Source organism: Aethalodelphis obliquidens, unplaced genomic scaffold (assembly GCF_003676395.1).
Source record: "Aethalodelphis obliquidens isolate GAN/ISIS:26980383/991018 unplaced genomic scaffold, ASM367639v1 scaffold14, whole genome shotgun sequence".
Lineage (NCBI taxonomy): Eukaryota > Metazoa > Chordata > Mammalia > Artiodactyla > Delphinidae > Aethalodelphis > Aethalodelphis obliquidens.
Window position 1 is genome coordinate 4,959,488 of NW_020837958.1, and position 25,321 is coordinate 4,984,808.

The 25,321-nt window shown below is 55.1% G+C and overlaps 2 protein-coding genes across 7 annotated transcripts in view; one reads left to right on the top strand and one right to left on the bottom strand.

Annotated features, from left to right (window-relative positions):
• The window catches only part of TP53I11 (tumor protein p53 inducible protein 11), a 27,642-nt gene extending 26,656 nt beyond the window's left edge, over positions 1 to 986 (top strand). Inside the window, exon 8 of the mRNA XM_027114931.1 lies at positions 816 to 986. Coding sequence (XP_026970732.1) covers positions 816 to 853 — 38 coding nt within the window. The 3' untranslated portion in view covers positions 854 to 986. The remainder of the gene's footprint in view (positions 1 to 815) is intronic.
• TSPAN18 (tetraspanin 18) overlaps positions 1 to 25,321 on the bottom strand; it is a 185,648-nt gene that overhangs the window by 7,791 nt on the left and 152,536 nt on the right. For 3 of the 6 annotated variants that reach the window (XM_027114923.1, XM_027114926.1, XM_027114927.1), the window contains 6 exons: positions 21,496 to 21,574; positions 15,602 to 15,674; positions 13,055 to 13,249; positions 6,986 to 7,060; positions 5,740 to 5,838; positions 5,021 to 5,203 (listed from right to left, as the gene is read on the bottom strand). In XM_027114923.1, the coding sequence (XP_026970724.1) occupies positions 5,021 to 5,203; positions 5,740 to 5,838; positions 6,986 to 7,060; positions 13,055 to 13,249; positions 15,602 to 15,664 (615 nt within the window). In that variant the 5' untranslated portion in view covers positions 15,665 to 15,674; positions 21,496 to 21,574. Of the gene's footprint in view, positions 1 to 2,907; positions 3,223 to 5,020; positions 5,204 to 5,739; positions 5,839 to 6,985; positions 7,061 to 13,054; positions 13,250 to 15,601; positions 15,675 to 21,488; positions 21,575 to 25,321 lie in introns of those variants that run through there. The other 3 variants (XM_027114928.1, XM_027114924.1, XM_027114925.1) reach the window with 3 other exon arrangements.

The following is a 25,321-nucleotide window of genomic DNA, read 5'->3' on the forward strand; positions in this document are numbered from 1 at the left end:
GGATCCGTGCACGAGACACACACACACACACACACACACACACACACGCCCTGGGGATCCGTGCACGAGACACACACACACACATACACACACATACACACACACACACCCTGGGGATCCGTGCACGAGACACACACACACACACACACACACACACACACACGCCCTGGGGATCCGTGCACGAGACACACACACACACATACACACACATACACACACACACACCCTGGGGATCCATGCATGAGACACACACACACATACACACACTCACGCCCTGGGGATCTGTGCACGAGACACACACACACACATACACACACATACACACACACACACCCTGGGGATCCATGCATGAGACACACACACACATACACACACTCATGCCCTGGGGATCCGTGCACGAGACACACACACACACACACACACACACACACCCCTATACTACAAGGGGACAGGAGGAGCAGTGAATCCCTTCCTGAACTTGAAGTTGATTTTATGTGCCTCACCCGGGCCGGTGGGTGGGAGTTGTCCCCAGAGGGAAGATGTCCCTGCTCCCCTCATCTGCTGTGGATGAGGTACCTGGGCCTTAACTGCTCATCTGCCTTCTGTTGGGCTGTGGCTCCAAAGACCCTTTGGGTCCCCGGGCTGAATCGAGCAGACCAGTTGGCTGATGGAGGCCCTGGTACTGAGACGCCCTCGGAGGGAGCAGTGAGGGCAGGGGGTGAACGGAAGATGCCGCCAACACTCAGCGAGTGTCCGCCCTGGCCGGAGCTCTGCAGTGGCCTCATGTGCTTGTTACGACTCAGTCCCCATTCCAGCCCCTCAGGGAAGAGGAAAGAGGAGAGAGAGCAGCTGACTACGTGCTCAAGGTCACACCCAAGGAGGCAGCGAAGCGTATTTACACTGAGGGAACTCCAAGCTCCCAGGAGCTGCACCAGGAAGCCTCGGTTCTCGCTCACCCAGGCGGGGTCCCTGGCTCAGGGCCCGGAGCTGCCTACATCCCGGGGTATCACCTCTTCCTCACCCTCAGGATGGATGCCCACCCCTTATCCTGACCCTGCCCAGCGAGACGCTGCAGGGGACCATCTCTCCCCAGGCTACCACCACAGACTGTGAGTCCCCTAGCTGTGCCGCTGTCGCCAGCACCCATCCTCCGTCTCTGCAGAGAGAGAACATCCTCCCACCCCTGGCTCCCGACCAGTCGCCCCCCCCAACCTAATCTGACAGAGGGCAGCTAGGCCAGAGGTGCCGGCACGAAGGCCACCCACATTTATACGTCCAGCATGGACCTTCCCCCCAGCCCTCTAAGTCCAACTGTCCGCTGGCTACCACTGCTTGGAGGCCCCAAAGGCACCTCACACTCAGCTTGCCTCAGACCAGATCTGAGATCTTCCCCCAAACCAGGACCTGTGGAGTCCCCCTCATCACCGCCTCATCCTGCCTTCCCCAAAGTCGGCCTACCACCATGTTACCTCCTGATTCATTCCTCAGATCCGTACACCTCTCTGCGTCTCCACTGCCACCATCCTAGTCTAACCCAGCATTGCTTCTCACTGGGACCAGTGTAAAAATCCATCCTGTTCACTCAGGTCCGCCTCTAACCCCTGGTCGCTGAGCAGCCAGGGTGCCAACATGGCCACAACCCCACGTAGAACTCGACGTGGGCTTCTTTGCTCTTCTAGCATCTTTGCCATGGGCCCGTCAGCACTGCATGGTCTGGCCCTGCTGACACCCTCGCTTTGAGCTAGTCTTGCCTCATTCACTGTGCTCCAGACATACTGGCCTTCTCTTGGTCCCTGGAACACACCATGCTCCCTCCTACCCCAGGGCCTTTGAACAGGCTGCGCTCACTCTCTGGCTGGAGTGCTCTTCCCTCGTCAGGAGGATGAGAGTGTAGTACTCTATGTCTAGAGGAGACACAGCTGCACCCACAGTCACAACCCACCAGGAAGCGGGTGGGGAGCACTGAGGATAAAGCAGAGAAACAGCGATGCTGTGGGGAGAGAACACTTAGGACCACCCTGACAAGTGGGAAAAATGGATGCTTTCCTCTTGGTGGCCACCATACTGGCCTGGAGTCAAGGTCTAGCAAGATCACCATCTCCTGGCACACTCCCTGATATTTTTTTTTTTCCAGCAGGGGAATACATTCTTGACTTGCCTGGGTGACTATTTTGACCCAGGGAAGGCTGAGGAATGAACAGGAGAAGCTGCCATGGTGGATTCAATTCATACCAATGGAGGAGCCCGGTTATTCATCATGGATCACCTTTGGGGATTTCCTGATTTCTCTTCATTGGCACTCAGTGATAAACAGGGCTGGTGGACTAACTCAACACCCATAGATGAGTGCACACTGCCTTAGCTCCTGACAGCCATATGACTGAGTCCTGGCCAGTGAGACCGAAGCAGAAGTCTGATGGGGGTTTCTGGGAAAGAAGCTGGTGCCACCTTCTTCCTGTCTTCAACATGGGTGGGATGTCTGGAGCCGTGGCAGCCATTTTGCCACCATGAAGTACTAAGCACAAAGAAAGGCCACAAGGATCACAGAGACTAGGCCTTGATTGACATGACGGGGCCACTGATGAATATGAGGAGACACTGTCTTCCAGAATTCTTGCCATTTGCTTCAACCCTTTTAGTTTAGATTTTCAGTTACTTGGAATCAACCATGTTGTTCACTGACTCAGAAGTGTGATGAGGATGTGAGGCAAATTCAGAAATGCATCCTGGGCTTCAGGGAAGTGGGCTTTGGAGAAAAATCAAATAGAAATAGTCCCTCCGCAGAGGCTTTTAAAAGAATGCTCAGGAGGGATGCTAGTGTCTCAGAAAAGGAATCCCAGGAGTCAATCTCTGGGAATCCTCATGAGAAACAGGGGAAGAGTCATCGTAAAGAACTAATGTAGCCGCACAGGGATCTCTCTGATGAACTTCAATTTCAAAGCCATACCCAGGAGACGGAAGGAGGCATCATAATGGCGGATGAATCCAGAAATGGGAAGCATGTCAGGATGGAGCCCTAACAGAACAGGGCCCATGGGAAGCCTCCCTGAACACTTCACAAGTGGCCTTAGGATAGAAGCTCAGCAGTGGGCAGCAGGCAGTCCTAACGGTAGAAGTTTGTTTGTCTTTATCAACCCCCAGCTGTGCTGGCTGCTCTGCTCCATGGAGCTGTCAGTGTCCCAGGCGCCTTGATGCTCTGACGTTCTAGGGGGCCACCCTCCTCTGCAAGGTTTGAGGTGGCTGTCACCACAGCTGTCACCAAGATGGCTGTCACCACCAGCCAGGGGTTGGGCGGGGGGGAGAAGGAGGGGCAGGCACAGTGCTTCCTCTTAAGGACATGACTCCGTGGCACAGATCACCTCTGCTCACCTCCCTTCAGCTAGAACTGGGTCATATGGCTTAGCTGCAAGGGCGGCTGGAAAGGGGGGCTTTACCTGGTGGTCATGGGGTCTCTAAACCTCCTCTTTCCAAGGAGGAAAAATGAACCGAGCATGGCAGCCAGCAGTCTCTGCCACTGTGTCGGGAATCTGAGGTCCGGAGCGTGTGTCTTGGCCAAGGTGACACAGCTGCTCACAGCCCAGGTCTGCCTGACATCACAGCCTGAAACATCCCCCCACGCCCTGCAGCCTCTCCTCACGGCTGAGACCTAACTCCTGGGGCGCTGCCCCTGCCCCCAGCTCACGGCAGCCTGATTCCAGGACCTTTGTTTCTTTATTTAGGTCTCTTTCCCCCAGTGCAGGGAGGCCGGACCATAAGGGGTAGAGGAATGTGGCTTTGGGGCCTGATGGGTCCTTGGACATGACATGAGCAAGTGCAGGGGAGGAGGGTGCTGAGTTCACGAGGCGAAGCTGAGGCTGGAAAGAGTCTCATCAGACAGTCGGGGTCAGGCCGCAGCCCAACTCCCCCCCCCCCCGACCCCCGGGACTCTAAGAGGCCAGGCTTGAGTCTCGCCCCCGTCCCACCCCAGTCCCTTCTAGCCCATCATCCAGTTTTATTTTCTTTAGAGTAAAATTATCATTTCATGTGAAATTATGACTTGCGATGTGTTGGCTGCTCGCTTATCGTCTGCTTCCTCTAACCAGACTGTAAGCCCGGCAGGAGCAGGGGTCTTGTCTGCTGTCCCCTGCTGTGTCCCCTGCACCTGGCACTCTGCCATGAGAGCCTCATCAAAGGCCGAACCAAGCGAGAGGTGTGGGGCTCAGGTCACCCTCATTCTCCCCCCACTGCTCTGCCTAGCCTGGTCTCACACACACCCCTGAGGCGTATGGGGACTGGTCAGTGGGAAGGGGATCAAGGTCTAGGGCACTGTCTGCCTCACAGAGGGGGCAAAGCAGGTGCCCTTGCAGCCCCCAGAGGTGGCGCACACAGGAAGGGAAAGGGCTTCTTCTGAGACCGAGATGAAGTCCTTGGGTTGTAAAAGAAGCCAAGAAGTCTAGGAGCTTCCCAGACTCTGGAGACGAAGGTCAGGGAAACCCTGCTCCCGTGGGATCCGGAGGTGCTCCCACATGGCAAAGGTGAGCTTCCCTCCAAATAAAATGCACAGCAGAGGAGGGGCCCCCACTGTGTCATTCTCCTTCTGGCTCCTGACACCTGCATTACCAGAAGCTCAGGGAGTGTTCTACCTGGAACACTGGAAAACTCCTAGTCACCCCTGAACCCCAGCCAAAAGGCCCACTCCTCAATCAGTGCCTGATTGATTACTGATGTCTGTGCAGACATGCGAACAAGGCGGGCTCTGGAGGTCAGACACTGGCTGCACCGGGCATCAGGGCTCTGAATGCTCACGGCCATTGATGGACTGTCTGACATTCTCATCCTTTCCCCCTTTTGGTTGGATCTCAGGAGCACGCATTGAGCCTTCCTCAGCCCCCGTTCAGGAGTCCCATATCACAGCCAACATTTCCATGGGATTCCCTCAGTGCCTTCAGACCTTCAGGGCCCAAACTGTCACCCACCCAGCTCTGGCCACCCAAGCCCCGATGGACAGGCTTCCCCTGCCTGGGGGAGCGGGGCCTGGTACCTGCTTGTTCAGGAACAGGTCCCTTCCCAGGAGGCATTCCTCCCTGCTCAGCAGGACCCCGTCCCGACTCTGGGGTTCTCTCCGGCAGCAGGCCTCCGGCACCTCGTCACTGTCCAAAGTCAGGAGTCGGAAAACTGATGCAAACTTAAAGTCTTCAGGCCCGTTGACCCCACAGCAACCAAACTAGGAGGAGAGCAAAGAGAAGGGGGGATGGGAGCTGGACCCAGGTATGAGGGTGCAGAGACACACAGTCACTTCAAAGGCCACCGTGAAGCAGCGGGCGGGAGCAGAGTCAAGACCCAGGTGTGGGTTGGCTGCTCCTCCTGTGCAACCGTGGGAAAGTCACTCAGCTTCTCTGAGCCTCCAGCGTCCTCATCTGTAAAGTGAGGGTGGTGGTAACCATTCCTACCTCACCGGCACTTAGCACTCAATAAATAGTTGCTATGATTACTATCATCGATGACCGTTACAATTGCTCGAGGACTCAAGACAAGGAGAGCAAACAGGTTTCCTCCCGAGTCTGGACTGTGAGGCATGGGCAGCGGCTGCCAGCTGTGCGAATGAGGGTTCTGAGGCCCGGTCCGGGCTGGGTGGATCAGTGCCTGATTGATTACTGATGTCTGTGCAGACACGTAAACAAGGCGGGCTCTGGAGGCCAGACACTGGCTGCACTGGGCATCAGGGCTCTGAATGCTCCCAGCATCCCTGGGGCCACTCACTGTGATCATGACCGAGTTCCAGGTGGCAGAGAAGACGTCTGTGTCGTTGTTGCCCTGGTAGTGCTTGGTGAGCTCCTTGGTGAAGAATTCGCGGGTGAGCTGGAGGCAAAGGGAGGGGGCAGACTGAGGTCTACAGCAGCTTGATACAGCTCCCCTCCCTGGCCTCTCCAGCGACCTGCTCCGGGGGACGGAGGGGGAAGGCCTCAGCGTCCTGGTGCCAGTGACCCTCCTCCCAAGCAGCTAACTTGGGGCAGGCCCTCACCTCCAACCCCAGGACCTGTGGCCTCCCTGCATCATCAGATCCCCGACATGAAAACGCAGTCTACCCACACGGGCCTCGGCGAGCCTGACGCCAGGGCCACCTGGGAACCTCCACCGTCCCTGCAGCTCCTCCCAGAGGGAGGTCTGGTCCACAGTGGGGCGCTCGCCCCCTCATGCCGCCGCCACCCGCCGCCCTGAGCTGTTCCTCAGACAGAGCCAAGTGGATGCGCTGCGTCCCAGGCCCTGAAGAAGCCACCGTGTGAGAGGTAGGACCCTGCTCCCTGCTGCAGGGAAGGGCGGGGACCCGGGTGGTTGGAGCCTCTGATAATATGGTCTATAGGGGCAAGTTGCGCAGATTTCATACTTGCCAGGGCCTCGTCCAAGAGGGCTCTGTCCTGTTCTCCCACATGGCACACATTCTGTGCTGGGGGGACAGACTTTTTTTTTTTTTGCAGTACGCGGGCCTCTCACTGCTGTGGCCTCTCCGCTGCGGAGCACAGGCTCCTGACGCGCAGGCTCAGCGGCCGTGGCTCACGGGCCCAGCCGCTCCATGACATGTGGGATCTTCCCGGACCGGGGCACGAACCCGTGTCCCCTGCATCGGCAGGTGGACTCTCAACCACTGCGCCACCAGGGAAGCCCCAAGGGATAGCCTCTTTGACTATCCTCAGACTGTCAGATGACTACTGCTGGGCCACAGCTGGGCAAGGTGTGGAATGGAAGATTCTAGAACCGGTGCGGGGTTGCACCAGATGCCTGGCAAGAGCAGAGACCCTTAAGGGCCCTCTGACTCTGACCTTCTGGAAAAGCCCTTGCAGAGAGAGGCTCACTGGGGTCTCTCTTTGGGCTGTGGGGCCTTGCTGGGCCGGTGGGTTGTGATTTGGGCTGGAACTACTGGATGAGAGGGCACTGACTCTGTGAGACCCTCTGGGGAGGGAGGGGCTGGCCATGAATGGGGCCGGAGCACACGGGGCCCAGTACGTACGTTCTCCCTGAAGATGAAGGCCAAGATGGCCGCCGAGAGTTCCGCCAGGAAGATGATCAGGATGAACAGGAAGAACTGCAGAGAGAAGGCGGCAGGCCCATGAGCCCCGAGGGCGGGCGGGGGAAGGGGGCAGGTGACCGCTTGCCGAGGCACCCTTCCATAGGTCACACGATTGACACAATGTACTGATTCTGAGAGACTGAGGAACTTAACTGCCGTAAGCCAGACATTTTTCATAATAAACACACCAACAGTCCATCTTTGGAGCCAACAGGGTTGTCTCTCTCCTGGATCCTGTCTCTTCCAGTCACTTTATCCTCATCCCAGGAAGACCCCAGGTCATATACCCTCCCTGACTTTTCAGCGCTGACAGCAGCTGCCCCATAGAGGTCCCGCGGTTTCTCCAAACTCCTTGGTCTGAGGACTGCTTTCGGGGAGAGCTTAGGACGGAGGGTGAGACGATCCGTCCAGGATGCAGACATGAAACATCTCCTAGACCTGCCAAAGGCATTGTTTTGTTTTTTTCAATGTCCAAACCCAAGGAGAGCCCCTGGCTTAAACAGATCAGCCAGCACAAGGCGTGCGTTGTTCACTCCTTACCCACAGGGGCCGGGGGTGGGGGAGAGGTCTCGCTAGGTTCAAGCCCATGGTCTCTGGTCTCATAGAGGCTTGCTTGGCGTCAGAACCCGACACCTGTCCCATGGTCTCTTTTCTGTTTAGCCCCCATTTCCACAGGGGAGGAAACAAGCCAGAGAAGGAGAAAAACTTTCCTTTCCAAAGGTGTGCAGCTCAAAAATTTGAGACCACATCCTGTCCTCTTAATCCAGCTCCTTTCAGAGCACCACGCTACCCCTTCTCTCTCTCTGCTGAAGAGCACAGTTCAGGGCTGGCCTGGAAGTGGCTCTTCTGAACCCTGGGGCTCTGGTTCCAGCAGGTCAGGGGCAGGCTTGCTGTAGTCAGCTGTGTGGGGTGACCTTGGACTGAGGTTGGGAGTCAGAGCTCCCTAACCAGAAAGGAGAGTGACAGAGGGACACCTGTATCCCCGGGCAGGCTGCCCCTGGCCACGATGGCCATCCCATCCCCCTCCACTTCCACAAGCTCGTCCTTGGGCTGAGAGGTATGTTCCCCACCTCTGCAGCCTCTTACCCCTGTGACAGTGATGGAGGGCCCTGGCAGGGCTCCTGGCATCTCCATTTGGCTGGTGACAGACGGTCATCCAGTTCTCTTTCACGTGGCCTCCACGGAGCCCCGCCCCACCCTCTGCCCTTGCGGTGGAGTTGCTGGCTGTCCTCAGGCTGGCAAAGAGCGGCCTCCGAAATGGTTTCCACCCCAGCGACGTGACTGAGCTGTCTCTGCCTGTCAACCTCGGCTTAGACAGTTATAAACTATGGATGAGACAGAACTCGGGAACTCCACGTGCTCATAACTCTGGGAGCCTGCGTGTGCTTTCCAGGGGACTTAGCACCGTGTCAGCGAGACGATGCAGGTGCAGCGCTGTGCACGAGGCTGGCACGATGTGAGCACGGCTCAGATGGTGGCTCAGAACCAAGAGGAAGCATGGCCTTCCTGAAGACAAGGGCCAGCGTGGGCGATCTCCGGGAAAACAACAATAGCTACAATCTATGGGATGCTTAACACCTAAGCACTGTGGCTCTTACATGGGTGATTTCATTGAACCCTCTGGGCAGCCTGGAGTAGCAGCTGCTATTATCAACAACACCTCTGTTTTACTGATGGGGAAACTGGAACCCTGAGAGGGTAGAACTTGACCAAGCTGGCTCAGATGGATAAACACAGGAACTCTGATTCCAGAACACAGCCTCCTAACACCATGTTATCCTGGAACCCAGAAGAGCCTCCGAATCTTAAGACTTTCAGATGGCCTGCAGGATCTCTTGGGGATCGACACCAATCCTTTTGCTTTCACATTTATCAAATGCTTATATGTGCCAGGAACAGAGTTAAACAAGATGCATATTTTCTTACTGAACTCTGATCACAACACTATGTCTGGGAAGGAGGTATTATTAGCTTCATTTTACATATGAGGAACCTGAAGTTCAGAGAGGTTAAGTAACTGACCCCAGGTCACACAGCCAGGAAGTGGCAGAGCAGGGATTAGAACAAAGTTTTCCTGACTCCAAAGCCCATGTTCTTACCCACACCTCTGAGACCACCTCCTCTCTGTTCCTTCATTCTAGGGCTGCTTATTGAGCACTTATGCTGTGCCAGGTACTGTGCTAGGCACTGGTAAACCAATACACATAAGGCAGATGTGGTCCCCATCCTCATGGAGTTTCCACTGAGCCAAGGTTCATGATTCATGAAATGAAATTCATGAGATGAAAAACATAAGATTCATGAGATGAAATTAAAGAATGAACCTGGTAACTCACTCATTGATGGGGAAAGCGGGCCTCCCCAGAGGAAGGGGGTCTGCAGATCTCCTGGCCATTGCTCCTGCCTGGAGCAGGTCTCCCCAAGCATGGGGACTGAGGGATAACAGGAGTGTGTGAGTTTAAGTCACCTGAAGGAAAGTGCAGGGCTTTGGGGCCAACATCGGTAACAACGTCACTTCTGCTAACTTCTCCGGCATGAAATAGTTTTCTCCTGCTTGACAGGGTTACTACTGGTTATTTGGAGGCGTTCCTCCTGGACCTGGCCACAGGGCTGATGCTGCCTGGGGCTTCGCCTAACCAGGGCCTTTCCCAGGGTTTGCTTGCCTTGAGTTAATGTGACCTCATCCCATTTGCCTAAGGACACATTTGCCAGTAATTCCTGAACTTACTGGACACATTTGCCGGTAATTCTTGAACTTACACTTATCACACTTTTAGGCTCAGAAAATTAATCAAGGGGTAAAAACTGCTCTTTTGCCTACTTGTGAGCATTTCCAGACTTTTCTAAGCCATCTGCCTACAGCATGTCAGCTTTTTTTTTTTTTTTTTTGTGCAAGCCAGCCCTCTCACTTTTGTGTCCTCTTTTTTTTTTTTTTTTTTTGTGGTACGCGGGCCTCTCACTGTTGTGGCCTCTCCCGTTGCGGAGCACAGGCTCCGGACGCGCAGGCTCAGCGGCCATGGCTCACGGGCCCAGCCGCTCCGCGGCATGTGGGATCTTCCCGGACCGGGACACGAACCCGTGTCCCCTGCATCGGCAGGCGGACTCTCAACCACTGCGCCACCAGGGAAGCCCAGCGTGTCAGCTTTTAGTTCTCGTTTCTGATAATATTTAGCAAATTTACCTACTTCATGAACAATTCAGCTCACTTATCACTTTTCAATTACACTCATCTCTTTTTGCTGTTCTCTTTTCCAATGTAGCAGGTCTTGGTTATAAAATATTTTTAAAATGTGAATCTTTCTAAAAATGGGTTAAAAACATTCCTCGAACTAGTTATAGGTAGGCAACTAGGAAAAAGGGGATGCCACACAATCTCACCAATAGGCTGAAATTGTTCCATGGCACGTGAAAATGCTGTAAAACTGATCAACAGGAGTGTTTGGAAAATGTGTTTTTAGAAGAGTTGATCGTTAGCTGACATTAGACTCACTGTCTCCAAGGCTAAGGGTCACTGGTACCCCTTGGGGTTTAGCCTCAGAGCGAGGCAGAGGGGTGCCCAGCTAACTCCTATCCCCAGGCCTCCTCTCTCTGCAAGCCTTTAAGCCACAGTTCCAGAGGTGACTAAAGTCACTCTCTCTTGGCTTCTCTCAAGATAAGTCTTCCCTCCTTCCCTGAAGGGCAAGGAGGCGGCTCAGACTTCTTAAAAGGATGCAGTGGCCGGGAGGGGTGAGACCTGGGGCCCCTCTTCGGCTGGAACCACCACACAGCTGAGTCCAGGTTGGAAGAGAAAGCAGATCTTCCTTTGTTTCATGAATCTTTCTGAAAACCTTCCAGAAGCTGTGGTGGCCCTAGAAACACGCAGGCATGCATACCACACACACATACACTAGGTACAGGCACACACATGGAGAACCTGGCATATTTTGCACATAATTTGCGGTGAGTTCTGGATCACTTGAGTCCATTCCAGGTTAGGACCTCTGGATCAGCCCTGGTCTGAGGCAGCAGACCTGAGTCCGAGACTCCCCTGGCTTTGACCTGCACTGTGACCTCAGGGTTATGTGTGTTAGGGTTCTGAGAGAGAGAGGGGAGGGGAGGGGAAGGGGAGAGGGGGGAGGAGAGGAGAAGGGGGAAAGGAAGCAGGGTAAGTAAAGAAAGAGGCAGGGAGAGGGGGCAGAGGCGGGTGGGGGAGGGGGAGTGGTCCAGGAGAAGGGGAAGGAAAGGCATTAGGCACAGAAACCAAGAGGAAGACAGAGGCTGAGAAAGAGCGAGAAAAGAAAGGGAGAAACACACATAATGAGACTGAAGAGAGACAGACGGGAGGAAGGAGGCAGAAGAGGGGATGGGAAGGGGTGACTTCAAGGTTCGGTGGGCACACCGGCCACAGCCGGGACTTAACTCTCTCAGGGGACTTGGGGCAAACCTCCTCCTACCCCGGGGTCTCAGCCTTCTCCCCTAAGCCCTGGGGAGAGCGACGTGTTGTCCAGCTGGCAGGCTCTGCGGGAGCCACTCAGCTCGAGAGGGCGTGCGAGGCCTCCAGCCTGCTCCTGGCCCAGAGCCCCAGCCCCGCTTCCTGTCTTGGCTTCAGGAATGAGCCCATTAACGTTGGATGAGCCCTGGGGGCTGAGATGCAAGGTGGGCAGAGGAGTGATGTAGGAAGGGAGCTCTGGTGTGTCCTGGGACCCATACTCAGCTCCTTTCAAAGTCCCCAGCTCCCCAAGCCCAGACTTTTCCCGGCACCGTCAGACACTGTACAGAGCTCTCCACCAGGGGGCGCCCTCGGATTTCTTTGTTTCTCTCCAGAAGGCAAGTTTGCATTGCTTACCCTGCTGCCCAAGGCCAGAGGGACCCAGGGCGCCTGAGTCACACACATCACAGCTGATTTCACTTTCTATCTGTGACATGAATGGAGAGTGGACAGTCTGTTCTAATCTGGGGAGGAGGCATTTGTGCCCGATCTCTGCCTCCCAAAGCCACTGGCGCCGGCTCATTGGCAGGAGTGGACAGACGCCTTGCAAGCCCACGTCACTGACCAGCCCATGTCTCCCTATCACTTAACCCCCGACCCACGCAGCTGCTCACCCACGAGGAGCGTCTGCAAGCTGGCCCTTCCACGCACACGCTTCTAAGCTGGGCCGTTTTTAACCTACCCTCCAGCAGGACTGCGCTCTACCCGGTTTTCCTAGCCCGCGGGGGCACAGGACCTCATAGGAGAGGAAGCCCCATCACCAAGGCCAGGGCAGTAAGCAGAGGCCCAAAGGGCCACAGCCCATGTGAACCCAGAAGACCAGAGAAACAGGACATCCACCGCTTGTCTTGTTCGGCTCCAACCTATAGCTGAGCTGGTTCGCCCCTCACTTAACGAGAAGACACGAAAGCTCAGAGAGGTTAAGAAACTAGACCGGAGTCACATCACTAGTTACGAGACAGAGCAGAGCGCACACACAAGCCCAGGCCTGCCCAGCTCATCCTCGTGGGCTCGCCTGCCTCTCACCAGCCTGTCCACCAGGGAGGGGACGGCCACTCGGCCCCTGATGCATCTATGGCACCTAGTGACCTATGTGGCCTGTAATAGTGGGTCAAGGACTGTTTATTTAATGAATAAAGGCCCTCAGAGGTCATATCATTTCTATTCTAGAAGTGGAAATGCGAAAGCTGAATGATTTATCTGATAGCTACCTTAGCTCTCTTACCACAGAGGTATATATTCGAGGTCTTACAAGCAAGTAGAAAGCGTCACGAGTCAGCGTTCTCAGCTGACCCTGCCTTGGAGAAGCCTGGCTGTTCAGACCTGGAGTCCAAGGCCGCTGTCCACGGGGGAGCAGCTCACCCACACGGCAGGCACGGGTCCAAGCTCAGATGCATGTAGGAAGGGCTGGTGGTCCTCCTGCTCCTGGAGGATGGCCTACTTGGCTCAGACCTCAGTGTGAGTCCCCCGTAGTGTGGACACAGGGCCCCCAACACCCAGCCCGGGGCACCCATGGGTGGGGTGGAGGATGGGGTACTCACCAACAGCAGCAGACACTTGTTCTCCCGGACGGCCCCGCAGCAGCCCAGGAAACCGAGCAGAAAAAGCAGGCCCCCCATGGCCAAGAGGATGTAGGCGCCCGTGATGAGTAGGGGGTTGGCGGCCACGATCTCCCGGAAGCCGGTGGGGTCCACCATGACCCAGATGCCGATGCCCAGCAGGCAGGCCCCACCCAGCTGCTCCCCAGGGCCAGTCAGGAGAGGGGAGAAGAAACAGGCAGACACGGAGGTTAGACACTCCACACACACACGCCATTTCCCTGAGCGAGGCCCTGGGGCGGAGGCGCTGAGTGCCCGGTGGACTGCGCACAAACTCCATTTGCTGCTCGAGTCAGTGTGCTGGCAGCGTTTTCCTCTGCTCTGGATTTCCCTACTTACCCTGACCTGCGATGTGTCACGCAACCTCCACATCCAGTCTCTGACCCACGCCCCACCTCGGGCTGCTGAGAACCATGTCATGTGGAGTTTATCCACCACTTTTATATTCTCCTTAAATGTTAGAGCTGCTGGGTAATGAGGTCATTCAGTCCAACCTTCTGATTCCACACTGAGCCCCAGAGGGGACCAACGAACTTACTGAAGGTCACACAGCAAGTTCACGGCAGAGCCAGGGCTGAACCCCAGGCCTCCCTGACTCCAGCCCCAAGGACCCTCGCCAAATCCATGAACATACTCTGACACCTATGCTGGGAAAACAGAGACAAAAGCCACCCTCTTTGCCCTCAACAGGAGCTCTCAGTTGGGTCGGGATCACCACTCTCACATCACATTCTTTTTATGTCTTCATCTCCATGGCCCTCGTCTCCATGCCTTACTTATCTTTGGAGAGAGGCAGCTTAGTCCAGAGAAAGGGCTGTGCCACTTATTAGCTGTGTGACCTTGGATAAGTGGCTTAACCTCTCTGAACCTTGGCTTCCCCGTGGTTAAAAGAAGATACTGTTTCCCACCTCCCAAGGTGGCCCCGAATAAGAAGAAAGGACAGAACGGAGGTGAAGGTGCCTAGCAGGGTTCAATAAACATCCGTTCCATTGGTCTTGGGCACAGACCAGTATTGGAAACAGACCTGTTGCAGGAGAAACCATTTGGCATCATCAGATTTTAAAGGCTGGGAAGTGTTTGAAATCCCCGTGTCGCGGGAGGACCTGAGGAATGACAGAAAACTGCTGAGTTTTGGCTTGGCTGGGGGGTCTGTAAGCTGGGGGAAGAGCTGGATGGTTTGGGGCAAGAGGCGATATTTTCAGGTGCGGTGGTGGGACGGGGGAGGCAGAGAGAGGCCTGAGGGACCCCGGGACAGCGAACGACAGAATCTACAGTTTCGCCGTCTGCTGCACAACGCCTTTCTCCTTGGTCTCCCCACAAACCTCCAGGGAAACCTCCTCATAGCTGTTGGAGGTTTGGGGGTTTAATAATTGTGTGCTGAGTTCTGCTTCAAGGGCGGGGCTCAGGCATGAACTGGGCGGCCCAGGATGACTCAGCTCCATTTCACCTAGGGACACTGGGGCTGCCCAGGGCCACCCAGCTTGGAAGTTGGGTCTAGAATTCAAGTCTGTGGGGCTCCCTGCTCTTCAGGATTAGGGGCAGGGGAGGGAATCCAGGAGAGTTGCTGAAATGTGCAAAAAATAGATGGTGACAGACAGACCGACAAGAGTCAGTCTTGACCAGAAGAGGCCTCTCTTTCCTAGTGACCCTGCCCTGGGGGACATCAGTAGATGTTTACTCATCGAGGTTTTGGCTGCACTAAGGTCAAAGGTTGAGGTGGGGTCACACAATGAGCGTGGCTCTGCTCGTGGGAGAGGCCATGGGTCTCAGCAGAGCAGGTGGGCTGTGCTACAGGGCGCTGGGCTGGCCACCTGAGCCCCCAGGGCCTCTGTTCTTTCACACGTAGAATCCATAGGTTGGATGGGGATGGAGCTGACACATTCCAGGCACTTCCTAAACTAATCTTGCTTCATTTGCAAAAAACCTGTTGAGGGAGGAGATTAAAGGATGAAGATACTGAGGTTCAGAGGGGTGAAATGTGTTTCAGATCACAGCTGGAGAGATGCAGAGCTGGGCTTTGAACCCAGGTCTCTTGGTCCCAGAGAGGTTTCAGGTTTCATCAGGTGGCTCTGTCAGCTCCGCCCATCCAGCTCCGCTGTGCATAACTGCTCTGGGGGGTCAGGGCTGGGTGGGGCTCCCTGCTGCCCTCTGATCACCCCCATCCTCCCCCCCCAACTCCCTACCAGGGGTCAGATTTCAAGATAGTAGCCAGGACTGAGGCCCCTATCTTTTCTTTTTCAGAGTCGCTGAAGCATCATCCCAGGGGCTGTGCAAAACATCTCTCCTGTGATGGTGGGCGCTAGGAGTGGGGTGGGCACTGCTGGGGGCCTCCCTGCCGTGAGCCCCCAGCTGGGCAGGTAGAGCTGCTTCTAGCACTGGCCCCTGTTCCTGTTCCTGGGACTCAGCCCCATGTGACTTTCAAGCTGCAGTCAGTCCTGCCCACCCCGCAGAGGCCTGGGGAGACCCCGGGAATGTTCCAGGAATACTTACAAATATGAAGAAATTGAACACAAACATCAGATACTTCATGCAGCTCAGACAGTCGCCTTCCATGGTGCTCCCCCTACAAGACAGCAAGGCCCTCTCAGCCTTCCCACTGGGGGAGCCCATCCGAAAAGATCTCCTGCCCCTCCCTCCTCTCCTCCTCCTTGGGGTGTCCCAGTGGCCAGCCTGCCCTTGTAGCCGATGGGGGAAGAGGGCAGCTGATAACAACCTCCTTATCACAGGGCCGGTGCTTTGCCCTGTGAGGCCAGAGTTAGGAGTGAGAACTCGAGAGCTAGCCTGCCCGGGTTCAAGCCCTGTCTCTACCGTTCATTTGCTGTGTGGTCTTGGGCAAATTACTCCACCTCTCTGACTGTTGCTCTCTCCAACTTGAAAATGGAGATTAAAAACAGAAGCTTCCTCCCCAGCAGTGTTGGGAGGATTAACCGAAATAACGCAGAAATATGCTTAGCAGGTACTCAGTGTGGCAGGTGCTCAGAGGTGTGACATCATGATGTTACTTGACTGCAGACATGAGCCTCCTATTTGGTAGATGAGACACTAAGGCTCAGGGCCTTGAGGGACTTGCTAAGGTCCTAGAGCGGGATTAGAACCCAGGTCCGACAAACTACCTATTACCCCACATACCCTCCGACTCGAAGGACCTGTCCAGTGAGGAGGGGTGTTGCAGGGAAAGAGCTGCAGGCATCTCCTGGGGCCCCAAGCCCCCAGATGCTCCCCCGCCCTGACTACCTCTATCGTGAGACTTAGAGCATCCCACCTCCCCCTGGAGTCTCACCGTCCCTACCTAAGAGTATGCCCATGGTAGCGGGTCACTGAATACAATTCTATTCAACAAACATTTATTGTGCGACGACTGGATGCCAGGCACTGGGGCTTGAAAACAAGATGTAGCCCTCCCCCATGCCCGGCGGAAGCAGACGGCATCTGCTATCGCAAGTCATCCCTCAAGGTGCACAGTCATGGTCATATTCAATATACAATGTTCAATATTTCTACACTTTCTTCCTGACAGCCCTGGGGAGAGGAGGGGCAGACCCAGGAGGACCTACCCCTTCCCTTGTTCCAGGGCCCATCCTCCCAGCAGCCAGTGGAGGGCTGAGACTCAGTGGGGACCCATGGGTATGGCGGGCCTGCTTAGCTAGCATCTCTTGGTCCATGCCACGCCCACCAGTTGTTAAACCATTATCCTTGATGGTGGGTCATCCTTGTCTCTTGCATCATGCCCAAGCCCAGGCTCTCTTCCTCCAGAACAGGTCCCCACACCAAGCCACCAGCCCTCCACCATCTCCTCCATCGCTGACCTTCTAGAAGCAGCAACTAACCTGCATCTAAACATGGCAGTTCCAAGCATGGGCTCTGAAGCCAGACATACCTGGGCTCCAATCCTGGCTCGTCACACCTCTCTACCTCTGTGTCTTTGGTAAGTGACTTAACATCTTGGGCCGCAGTTTCTTCATCTGAAAGTGGGCACTTAGGACCTGCATCCTGGCGTGTTGCGAGGATTAAATGAGACGTCCTATGTCAGGGCTCTCCACGGCACCTGGCTCAGAGTGGAGTGAACAGCTCTTACTAGGAACACACCTAACTTTACAGTCATAGGTGACTCACTGGGCTATCATTGCCCATGAGGTCAGGACCCCAGGACAAAGACGTGCACCCTAGGCACGGCGTGCTGGCCCCCTCTCCCTTGGGCACTTGGCTGATGAAACTCCACACATCTGCTGAGACCCTGTCGTCCTTGGAAAGGGGGAAAAGGACAGGAAAGAACATTCATTGAGTACCGACTCTTTGCCAGCCACGCTCCAGCTCCATGAAGTGACTGTCCTGAATCTTTCAACAACCGCATGAGGCAGGAAGCACTGTGCCCATTTTACAGATGAGGACACTGAGCCTCAGGGAGGTGAAGGTGCCCAACATCCTGGAGCTTGTAAGCATGCCCCTCAGCTCACTTCAGCTCCTGTGCTCCACCTGGTCCAGGGACCACTGTTCAGGCAGACAGCAGGGCAGAAGGAGCACTGGACTGGGAGTCTGGAGCCCCAGGCTCCGCAAGTCACTTCCTCTCTCTGGCCTCAGTGTCTTCATCTGCAATGGATGGAGATGGAGTTTGATGGGCTGTCAGCTCCTGCCATCAGGCTCTGACTTGGGTGGGCTTTTAGCGGGCAGGAGGGGCAGCCCCAGTGAGATGCTGAGAAGTCTGCAGGGGGGCCAGGCTCTGGGGCCCCCTCCTCTGCCTACCCAGGCAAAGCTGTTCTCCAGGGTCTGATCCGGCTTCAGCTGGCTCTGGCTCTCTGGCGTTTAAGGGGCATAATAAATATGGCAGCTCATAAACGGGCTACCTGTATTTATTATGTACCACATTCATTAGAGATTACATCTAATGGGTGGCTTATGGAGTGCTGGGCTCCCAGACGAGTGCAATAAAAGGGGATGTGTCTCCTGGGAAGAGCCTCTGACAACCTCAAAGGTGAAGCAGTAGAAAAAGAGATGATGTGAGCTGGAGGGTGGATGGAGATAGGGAAGCCCAGGCGTCAGCTCCAGGGCAGGGTGCAGAGTGGACAGAGGGCTTTGCAGCCTGACAGAGGATCACATCCCAGTTGCTTAGCTGGTGGCCTGGGGCACGTTCTTGAACCGCATACATCCGAGTTTCTTTTCTTTAAAATTAGTATAAAAAAATAATGCCTTTCTCATAGTGTATGGAAAGTACTGAGAACAGAGCGTGGTGTGTGGTAGCTGGTAACAGCAACAGCGAGTAGCAGCTGGCTGCCCCTGAGTTCTTACTATGTGCGGAGGAACATGCACAGTCTCATTGAATCCTCGTAAGGCTCCCGGATTTAGGTAATGTCATTTCCCTTTGTTCAGGCGAGGGAATTGAGCTTCAGAGAGATGGAATCACTTGTCTTAGGTCACACAGCATAGAAGTGCCTGAACCAGGATTTGAACCCATGTCTGTCTTAATCCGGAGCCACATCATCATTTTCAATGAATGCTAATTCCCTCGCCCCATTCATCCATTTTCCTCCAAAATTCAGGCTCGTCTTCACACCTCTTATGCCATTTTATTTCCCAGTGGCCAGAGAGACGGCCTCCTGCGTCATCGCCCACGGCCCGGCTAAAATCAAAAGACCAACTACTGCCAGCTCCACCAGCCACAGGGGCTCCTGAATGTGGGGACACACCTCCACGGCCAATTGGCCAGACAAAAGTGACAGACACATGGTACCTCCAATCGCTGCCTGGATCTGGGTGTTGGCTCCACCTACCCACGGAGCCTTTTGGACGCTAAGCCCATCACCACGCAGTGCCCTGATTTACTTATAAGGAGAGTAGAACATAGTCTCTGCAAGGCGGATTGAGAAGAAACTGCAGACCATGGAGGTACAAAGGCTTGGCTGTTCCTCAAAAAAGATGTTCGAAAGGCACTTATGAAGGAGACGGAGGGGGCGGATCTCTGCTAAATGGAAAGGCCATGCCCTCCCTGGGGCCAGGGGTGAAAGGCCCACTGAGGTTTCCCCATTCCACGGGGCCCACAGGGTCCCGGAGCGGAGGGTGGCAGTGACAGTGGGGCTGCAGGGTCACACGGGTCCTGGCTCCACCTCCTTCTAGCCCCGGGGCCAGTGGACAAATCGCGTAAGCTCTCTGGGCCTTTGCTTTCGTGTCTGCAGAATGGGGCCAGGAATGCTGAGCTGCTCAGGAAATCAGAGGACTGAGGATTAAATGATAAATAACGTATGTAGGGCTTCTCACGCCAGGCCTGACACACAGCGGTTCCTCCCCTCCCCTCCTTGCCCTGCTTTCTCAGACCCTGAGAGGGAAGGACTCTGATCCGGAGGATTTCTGCTCAGGGAGGAGGAGTGTGGTCAGTGGTTTTCATACTGGGTTCCCCGAGGCTAGCAATCTCCTAAAGCCATTTTCAGGATTTCAAGTAACACCTCACAAATCATCCCCTCCGCACCGCCTGGCTCAAGGGGCAAGTGTCTTGGGTTTTGGAGCCATTAAACCACTCCAGGGTGGGAACCCTATTTGTCATGTTGTTCAGAAGCTCTAACTGCTAGGTATGTATGACTCGGCAGTAAATGAACTAGGGAGAAAGGTATACTTCGTAAATGATGACTTGGTAAAGGCAGTGCTGTTTGACCGATAAAATCCTTTAAATCTTTTTTTTTTTTTTTCTGCAGTACGCGGGCCTCTCACTGTTGTGGCCTCTCCCGTTGCGGAGCACAGGCTCCGGACGCGCAGGCTCAGTGGCCATGGCTCAAGGGCCCAGCCGCTCCGCGGCATGTGGGATCTTCCCGGACTGGGGCACGAACCCGCGTCCCCTGCATCGGCAGGTGGACTCCCAACCACTGCACCACCAGGGAAGCCCCAATCCTTTAAATCTTGAGGCCCAGAGAGAGGAAATGGAGGAGTCAGCATCACAGGCAAACTTGCCCTCATGCGAATTCAAATCCCACAGGTGCAGGGAAAGCATGCTGGGAAAGCAGTTCAGGTGCTGTGGGTCCAGCTGCCCTTCCATGTGGGCGCCTGCCCCAGGGTGATCCTGGGTGGGAGCCGTGGACTTGCTGTCATGGCTCTCATGGTCTCGAGACACCTGTGCCCTTCACAGTAACCCCCCCACCCCCGCCCCGCCCTCTGAGGGTTGGTGCTTACAGATGGCTGCTTTATCATTCAACGTGACCCCCGGATGCCACTGACTGTTTCATGTATAACAAAGCCAGGTGTTTAAGGGCTTTAAGGGGAACTTTTACGTGACACTACTGTTTGTGTAAGCACTGATTTAGAATCCAGCCCTTGTATAACTTATGTCACCAGCATTTCAATAAAAGAAGTTCTTGGCCATGAAAAGGTAGAGCAGCACTGATCTGGCCCAACACCCTCACCATGGAAATGGGAAAACCAAGGCTGTGAAAGGGAAGGGGAGAGTGGCCAAGTTACAAAACCAATTAGGGATCTGGGCCTGGAGACGTGTTTCTTTTTTTTTTTTTTTTTTTTTTTTTGCGGTATGCAGGCCTCTCACTGTTGTGGCCTCTCCCGTTGCGGAGCACAGGCTCCGGACGCGCAGGCTCAGCGGCCATGGTTCACGGGCCCAGCCGCTCTGCGGCATGTGGGATCTTCCTGGACCGGGGCGCAAACCCGCGTCCCCTGCATCGGCAGGCAGACTCTCAACCACTGCGCCACCAGGGAAGCCCTGGAGCCCTGTTTCTTGAAGCCCAGGCCATTGCCCGGTAGCTACTCTCCACACTCTATATTTTACTTATTTATTTTGGTAGCACACACCTTCCCTTGTTAGAATGTATGCTTAGAAAGGCATGGACTTGGGCTTCCCTGGTGGCGCAGTGGTTGAGAGTCCGCCTGCCGATGCAGGGGACACGGGTTCGTGCCCCGTCCGCGAAGATCCCACGTGCCGTGGAGCGGCTGGGCCCGTGAGCCATGGCCGCCGAGCCTGCGCGTCCGGAGCCTGTGCTCCGCAACGGGAGAGGCCGCAACAGTGGGAGGCCCGTGTACCGCAAAAAAAAAAAAAGAAAAAAAAAGAAAGGCATGGACTTGCTTTGTTCACTGCCGTATTCTTAGTGTCTAGAGCAGTGCCTGGCACATGTGGGTCCTCAATTCCTATGTCTGAATGAATGAATAAACGCAGGAAGAGTGGGAAAAGAGAAAACAGACACAGAACAGTAGAGACTCAGCAAATCAGAGAAACAGACAAAGTCGGAAAGATGGAGAAAGACTGAAGGAGAGAGACAGGGAAAGAGACAGAAGAAGAGATACGGGAAGGGACAGACAGACAGACTGAGAAAGGTCTGCTGGGGAGACAGGATGGTATCAGGGGATGGCACAGGGGTGCACAGGGACGGGGAAGGGGGGAGCAATTGCTGACTTGTCACCTGGGCAGTTCTGATGTCAGCGGGACAGTCTCTTGTTCAGAGGGTTTCCTGTATATTTCTGTTATTGGCCCAGCTTGTCCTGTAAGAGAGAATATTCAATTATTCTAGAAAGGCTATAAGGAGCAGCCCCATTCAAGAAGCTGCTTATGGGGCTTCCCTGGTGGCGCAGTGGTTGAGAGTCTGCCTGCCGATGCAGGGGACGCGGGTTCGTGTCCCGGTCAGGGAAGATCCCTCATGCAGCGGAGCAGCTGGGCCCGTGAGCCATGGCCGCTGAGCCTGCGCGTCCGGAGCCTGTGCTCCGCGGTGGGAGAGGCTGCAACGGTGAGAGGCCCGCGTACCGCTAAAAAAAAAAAAGAAGCTGCTTATGAACACCCAACCCCCCTTCGGACACGCACGTTCTGGGCCAGTGCCTTGCTGATCTGGGCCCGTTAGCGCTAATGAAAAGCTCTCAGCACCTGGGGCACTCCAGCTGGGGAGGCCCGCACTCCATGCCCGCCTTCTGCCCAGATGGCAGCTCCCGGGTGCCCTTGCTGGGGCCGCATGGGGAACCACATCTTCAAGAGACTTGGGGTTTCTGGCATGGGCTTCAGCTATGCTGACACGCTACTGCATGTGGCTGATGAACGGGGAGAAGAGGGTGGGTGTGGTGGCCCATACAACTGGATGCCCCCTGGATGCCACCTGGGCGTCTGCACTGATGCCGCAGCAGAGAGAGTGCTGGCAGAGCGCCGTAAATCAAACACCCGCCCCAGAAACTCTGACTCCCAGGGGAGAGAAATTTGATGCTGGAAAGTGTGCCTCAGGCTTTGCATAAGGATTTGCCAGAAGGCTCCTTTCCTCCTTTCCACTGCCAGCTCCCAGCAGTGGGAATGGGGGTGTGATTTCAGCAGTCAAACGGGCCCAGATGGAGACGCCTGTTCTGTCACATGTGTGGGGAATTCCATAGCCGGCTGCTGCTCAAACACTGGGCTAGAGGACATTTCCAGGGAAAACCTGAGGTCTGGGGGAGCTTGGGCTGCAGTGGGCCTTCCCATGGGCAGGAAGGGGGAATTTCTGCGTCTTGGGTACCTGTTCAGATTTCTTCCCATTATCATCAGTGGTGGGGATGAGGGGCGGTAGGTGAAAGAGTCCTCTCCCTCCCTCCCTCTATCCCTCCATCCTTCCCTCCATCCCTCCATCCATCCATCCACCCATCTGCTCAGCAACTCCTACTTTGCGCTGGGTGCTGTGTTAGGAAGTGGAGATACAAACAAGCACGAACTCAACACTTGGGTGGCAGTGGGGGTAGGAGATTGGGGGAGGCAAGGGAAGGGATGATAATAGGGCTGGGGGCCCACAGGAAGGAGGACAAACTCTCCACTGGTGTAAGTCCACTGGTGTAACTCCACTGGTGTAACTTCACTGGGGGCAGTTAGGGAGTTTTCACCGGGAAGGGGACAGTGCAGGGGAGTAAGTTTTGAGGGAGTGTAGATGTGGGGATGGGCAGAGGTGGGGAAAGGCAGGAGAAGGCCCTCCTGAGAGCTCTCTGAGGCTCCAGGAACTGGTACCCCACTCCCGTTTAGCCTAAACAGACACACGTGGCAAGTCTTCAGCTGCCTGCCTCGGTATCTGCTGTATGGCTTTGGGCTACATGCTTACATGCACGAGCTCATTAAATGCCAAGAACAACCCTAGGAAGTAGATATCATACCATCACCTCCATTTTACAATGGGGAAACCGAGACCTGGAGAAGGAAGTGACTTGTCCATCATCACACAGCTAGTAAGTGATGGACCACGAATCCACACCCAGCAGTCAGAATCAAAGCCAGCTTTCGTGGAAAGGGCTGCACTCACTCACATGATTATGGTGAATCCTCAAGACAGATCTGCAGGGTGGACTATTGCCCCATTTTATGGAAGGAAACTGAGGCTTAACTGTGGCAAAGCGGCTGCATCCTCTTGAGATCCGAGGCTCTTTCTAAAACTCCAGGCGAGACGTTAGAAAAACTGTGCTGGGGGCCAGGAGTGGGGAAGAGGGCAGAAGCCCAGCTGCATCTGAACAGTGACAGATCCCCTGAAATTGACCCCGGGGGTGTGGAGAAGGGAGGACACTGTCACTACCAGGCAGGACACTGCCACCTGGGTGGACATCTTGGGGGAGAAGCCCCCGGGGTCTAGGCAAGGCCCAAGGAGCTCTGGGCTGGAACTCTATCCAGGGATGGCTCACAGGGCAAGATGAAGCCAACTCAGGGTCCTTCCTAGAGCTCGGGTTTCTGTGGCCTAAGGAATGGAAGCCCCAATGTCTAGTTCAGGAGATGCACCCCACACCCAGCCCCAGGGCTCAGGGAAGCAGGGAGGGGGTCATAGTTTTCTCTTACCCCCGTTCTTCCCCTGCCCCGTCCCAGCCCTGGTGCCCCAAAAGGACCATCCTCTGCCCAGCATCTCAGGCTGGTGGTCATCTTGAGTGTGACACAAACCACCTTCCTCTGGACACTGAGGCTGGGATGAGAGGCCTGGGTGATGCAGAAGACTCACCCGGGGGCGGGGAGGAGGTGCTGAGCTCCGTGTGAATCTCCAGCGTCTCTTCACCTCCGCTTCACCAGGATGCCCCCTCCCTGATTGTTTTCTCACCCAGTGAAGATCTACACTAAGGGGAAGCTGGGAAAGGATGGCCTGGGAGATGCCTGCCTGCTCAGCCATCAGCACTGCTTCTGCACAGTCTGGGACGGCACCTGCCTTGGCCAGCACCCTGGAGACCTTCAGAAAATCACCACTCTCCCTGAGACGCTAGGTGCTCCTATGAAAACTGTGATTCTCAGTTTTGAAGCCAAAGGTGGTTGTAAGAATTCATGAAATGAAGTGATATGATGTGAAAACTCTTGGGAAACACTTGGAAACACTGTTCCCGTGGGGAGCTATTATTATCCGCATCCTCATATATTGAAAATAGGTGGATGCCCAAACCATGTTCACTGGTTATCAGTGGAGGCGGGCGTGGGGCAGACCATGGACATCTGGCTTGGTCAGGATGGATATAAATATCTTTCCTTTAAATGGCCCCAAAGTCAAATTAGTTGCTCCAATTTTGTGATAATTGAGCCTAATCATAACTAGTAGTAGTGAGCATTTACCATGCACCAGACTCTGCTAAGCATTTCTCCTGCATCCTCTTATTTGAGCTTCACCTAGGAGGTAGGTATCATTATTATCCCATTTTACAGATGAGGAGACTGAGGCTCAGTGAATATAATTAACTGGCCTGGATTCATTCATATGGTTAGTAAGACCACCTGGCCATGAATCAGGCCTAAGTCTGCTAGACTCCAAACCAGAGCACCTGATAAGACATTGATCCATGGACATGGCACAAGAGAGAGGACGCCAGAAAGAGGGGGTGCTATGCCCCAGTCTCCAAAGTTTCCAACCCAGTGCTGCTCTGCCCTGAATCAGGCGACCAGGCAGTGTCCCAGCGAGCTGGCTAGCATCCTCCCCCATGCCAGCTGGAGGCCTTTGGGGGATGACCCCATCCTGCCATCCCTTGACAGATGGGAGTCCTGAGGCCCAGAGAGGAGCAGAGACGGTGTGAGGTCACGCAGCACTGCTGCATTGTCCTCTGCAGGCCCCTGCCTGGGCCAGACAGCTTTATTAATCTTGTCAATCCCACTGCCCCAGATGGCGGCTCAGTCCCATCTGCATAGAGCAGGCCCAGGAGGGGTTCTCTGATTAAGAAGAACAGCTCAGTTCATAAATCACTCCTTTTACTTTCACCGCCCCCAGGCCCCGGGCATGCTTTCTGGAGAGAGAGAAAAGAAGGCAGGTGGACAGGGGCGATGGAGAAGCCCCC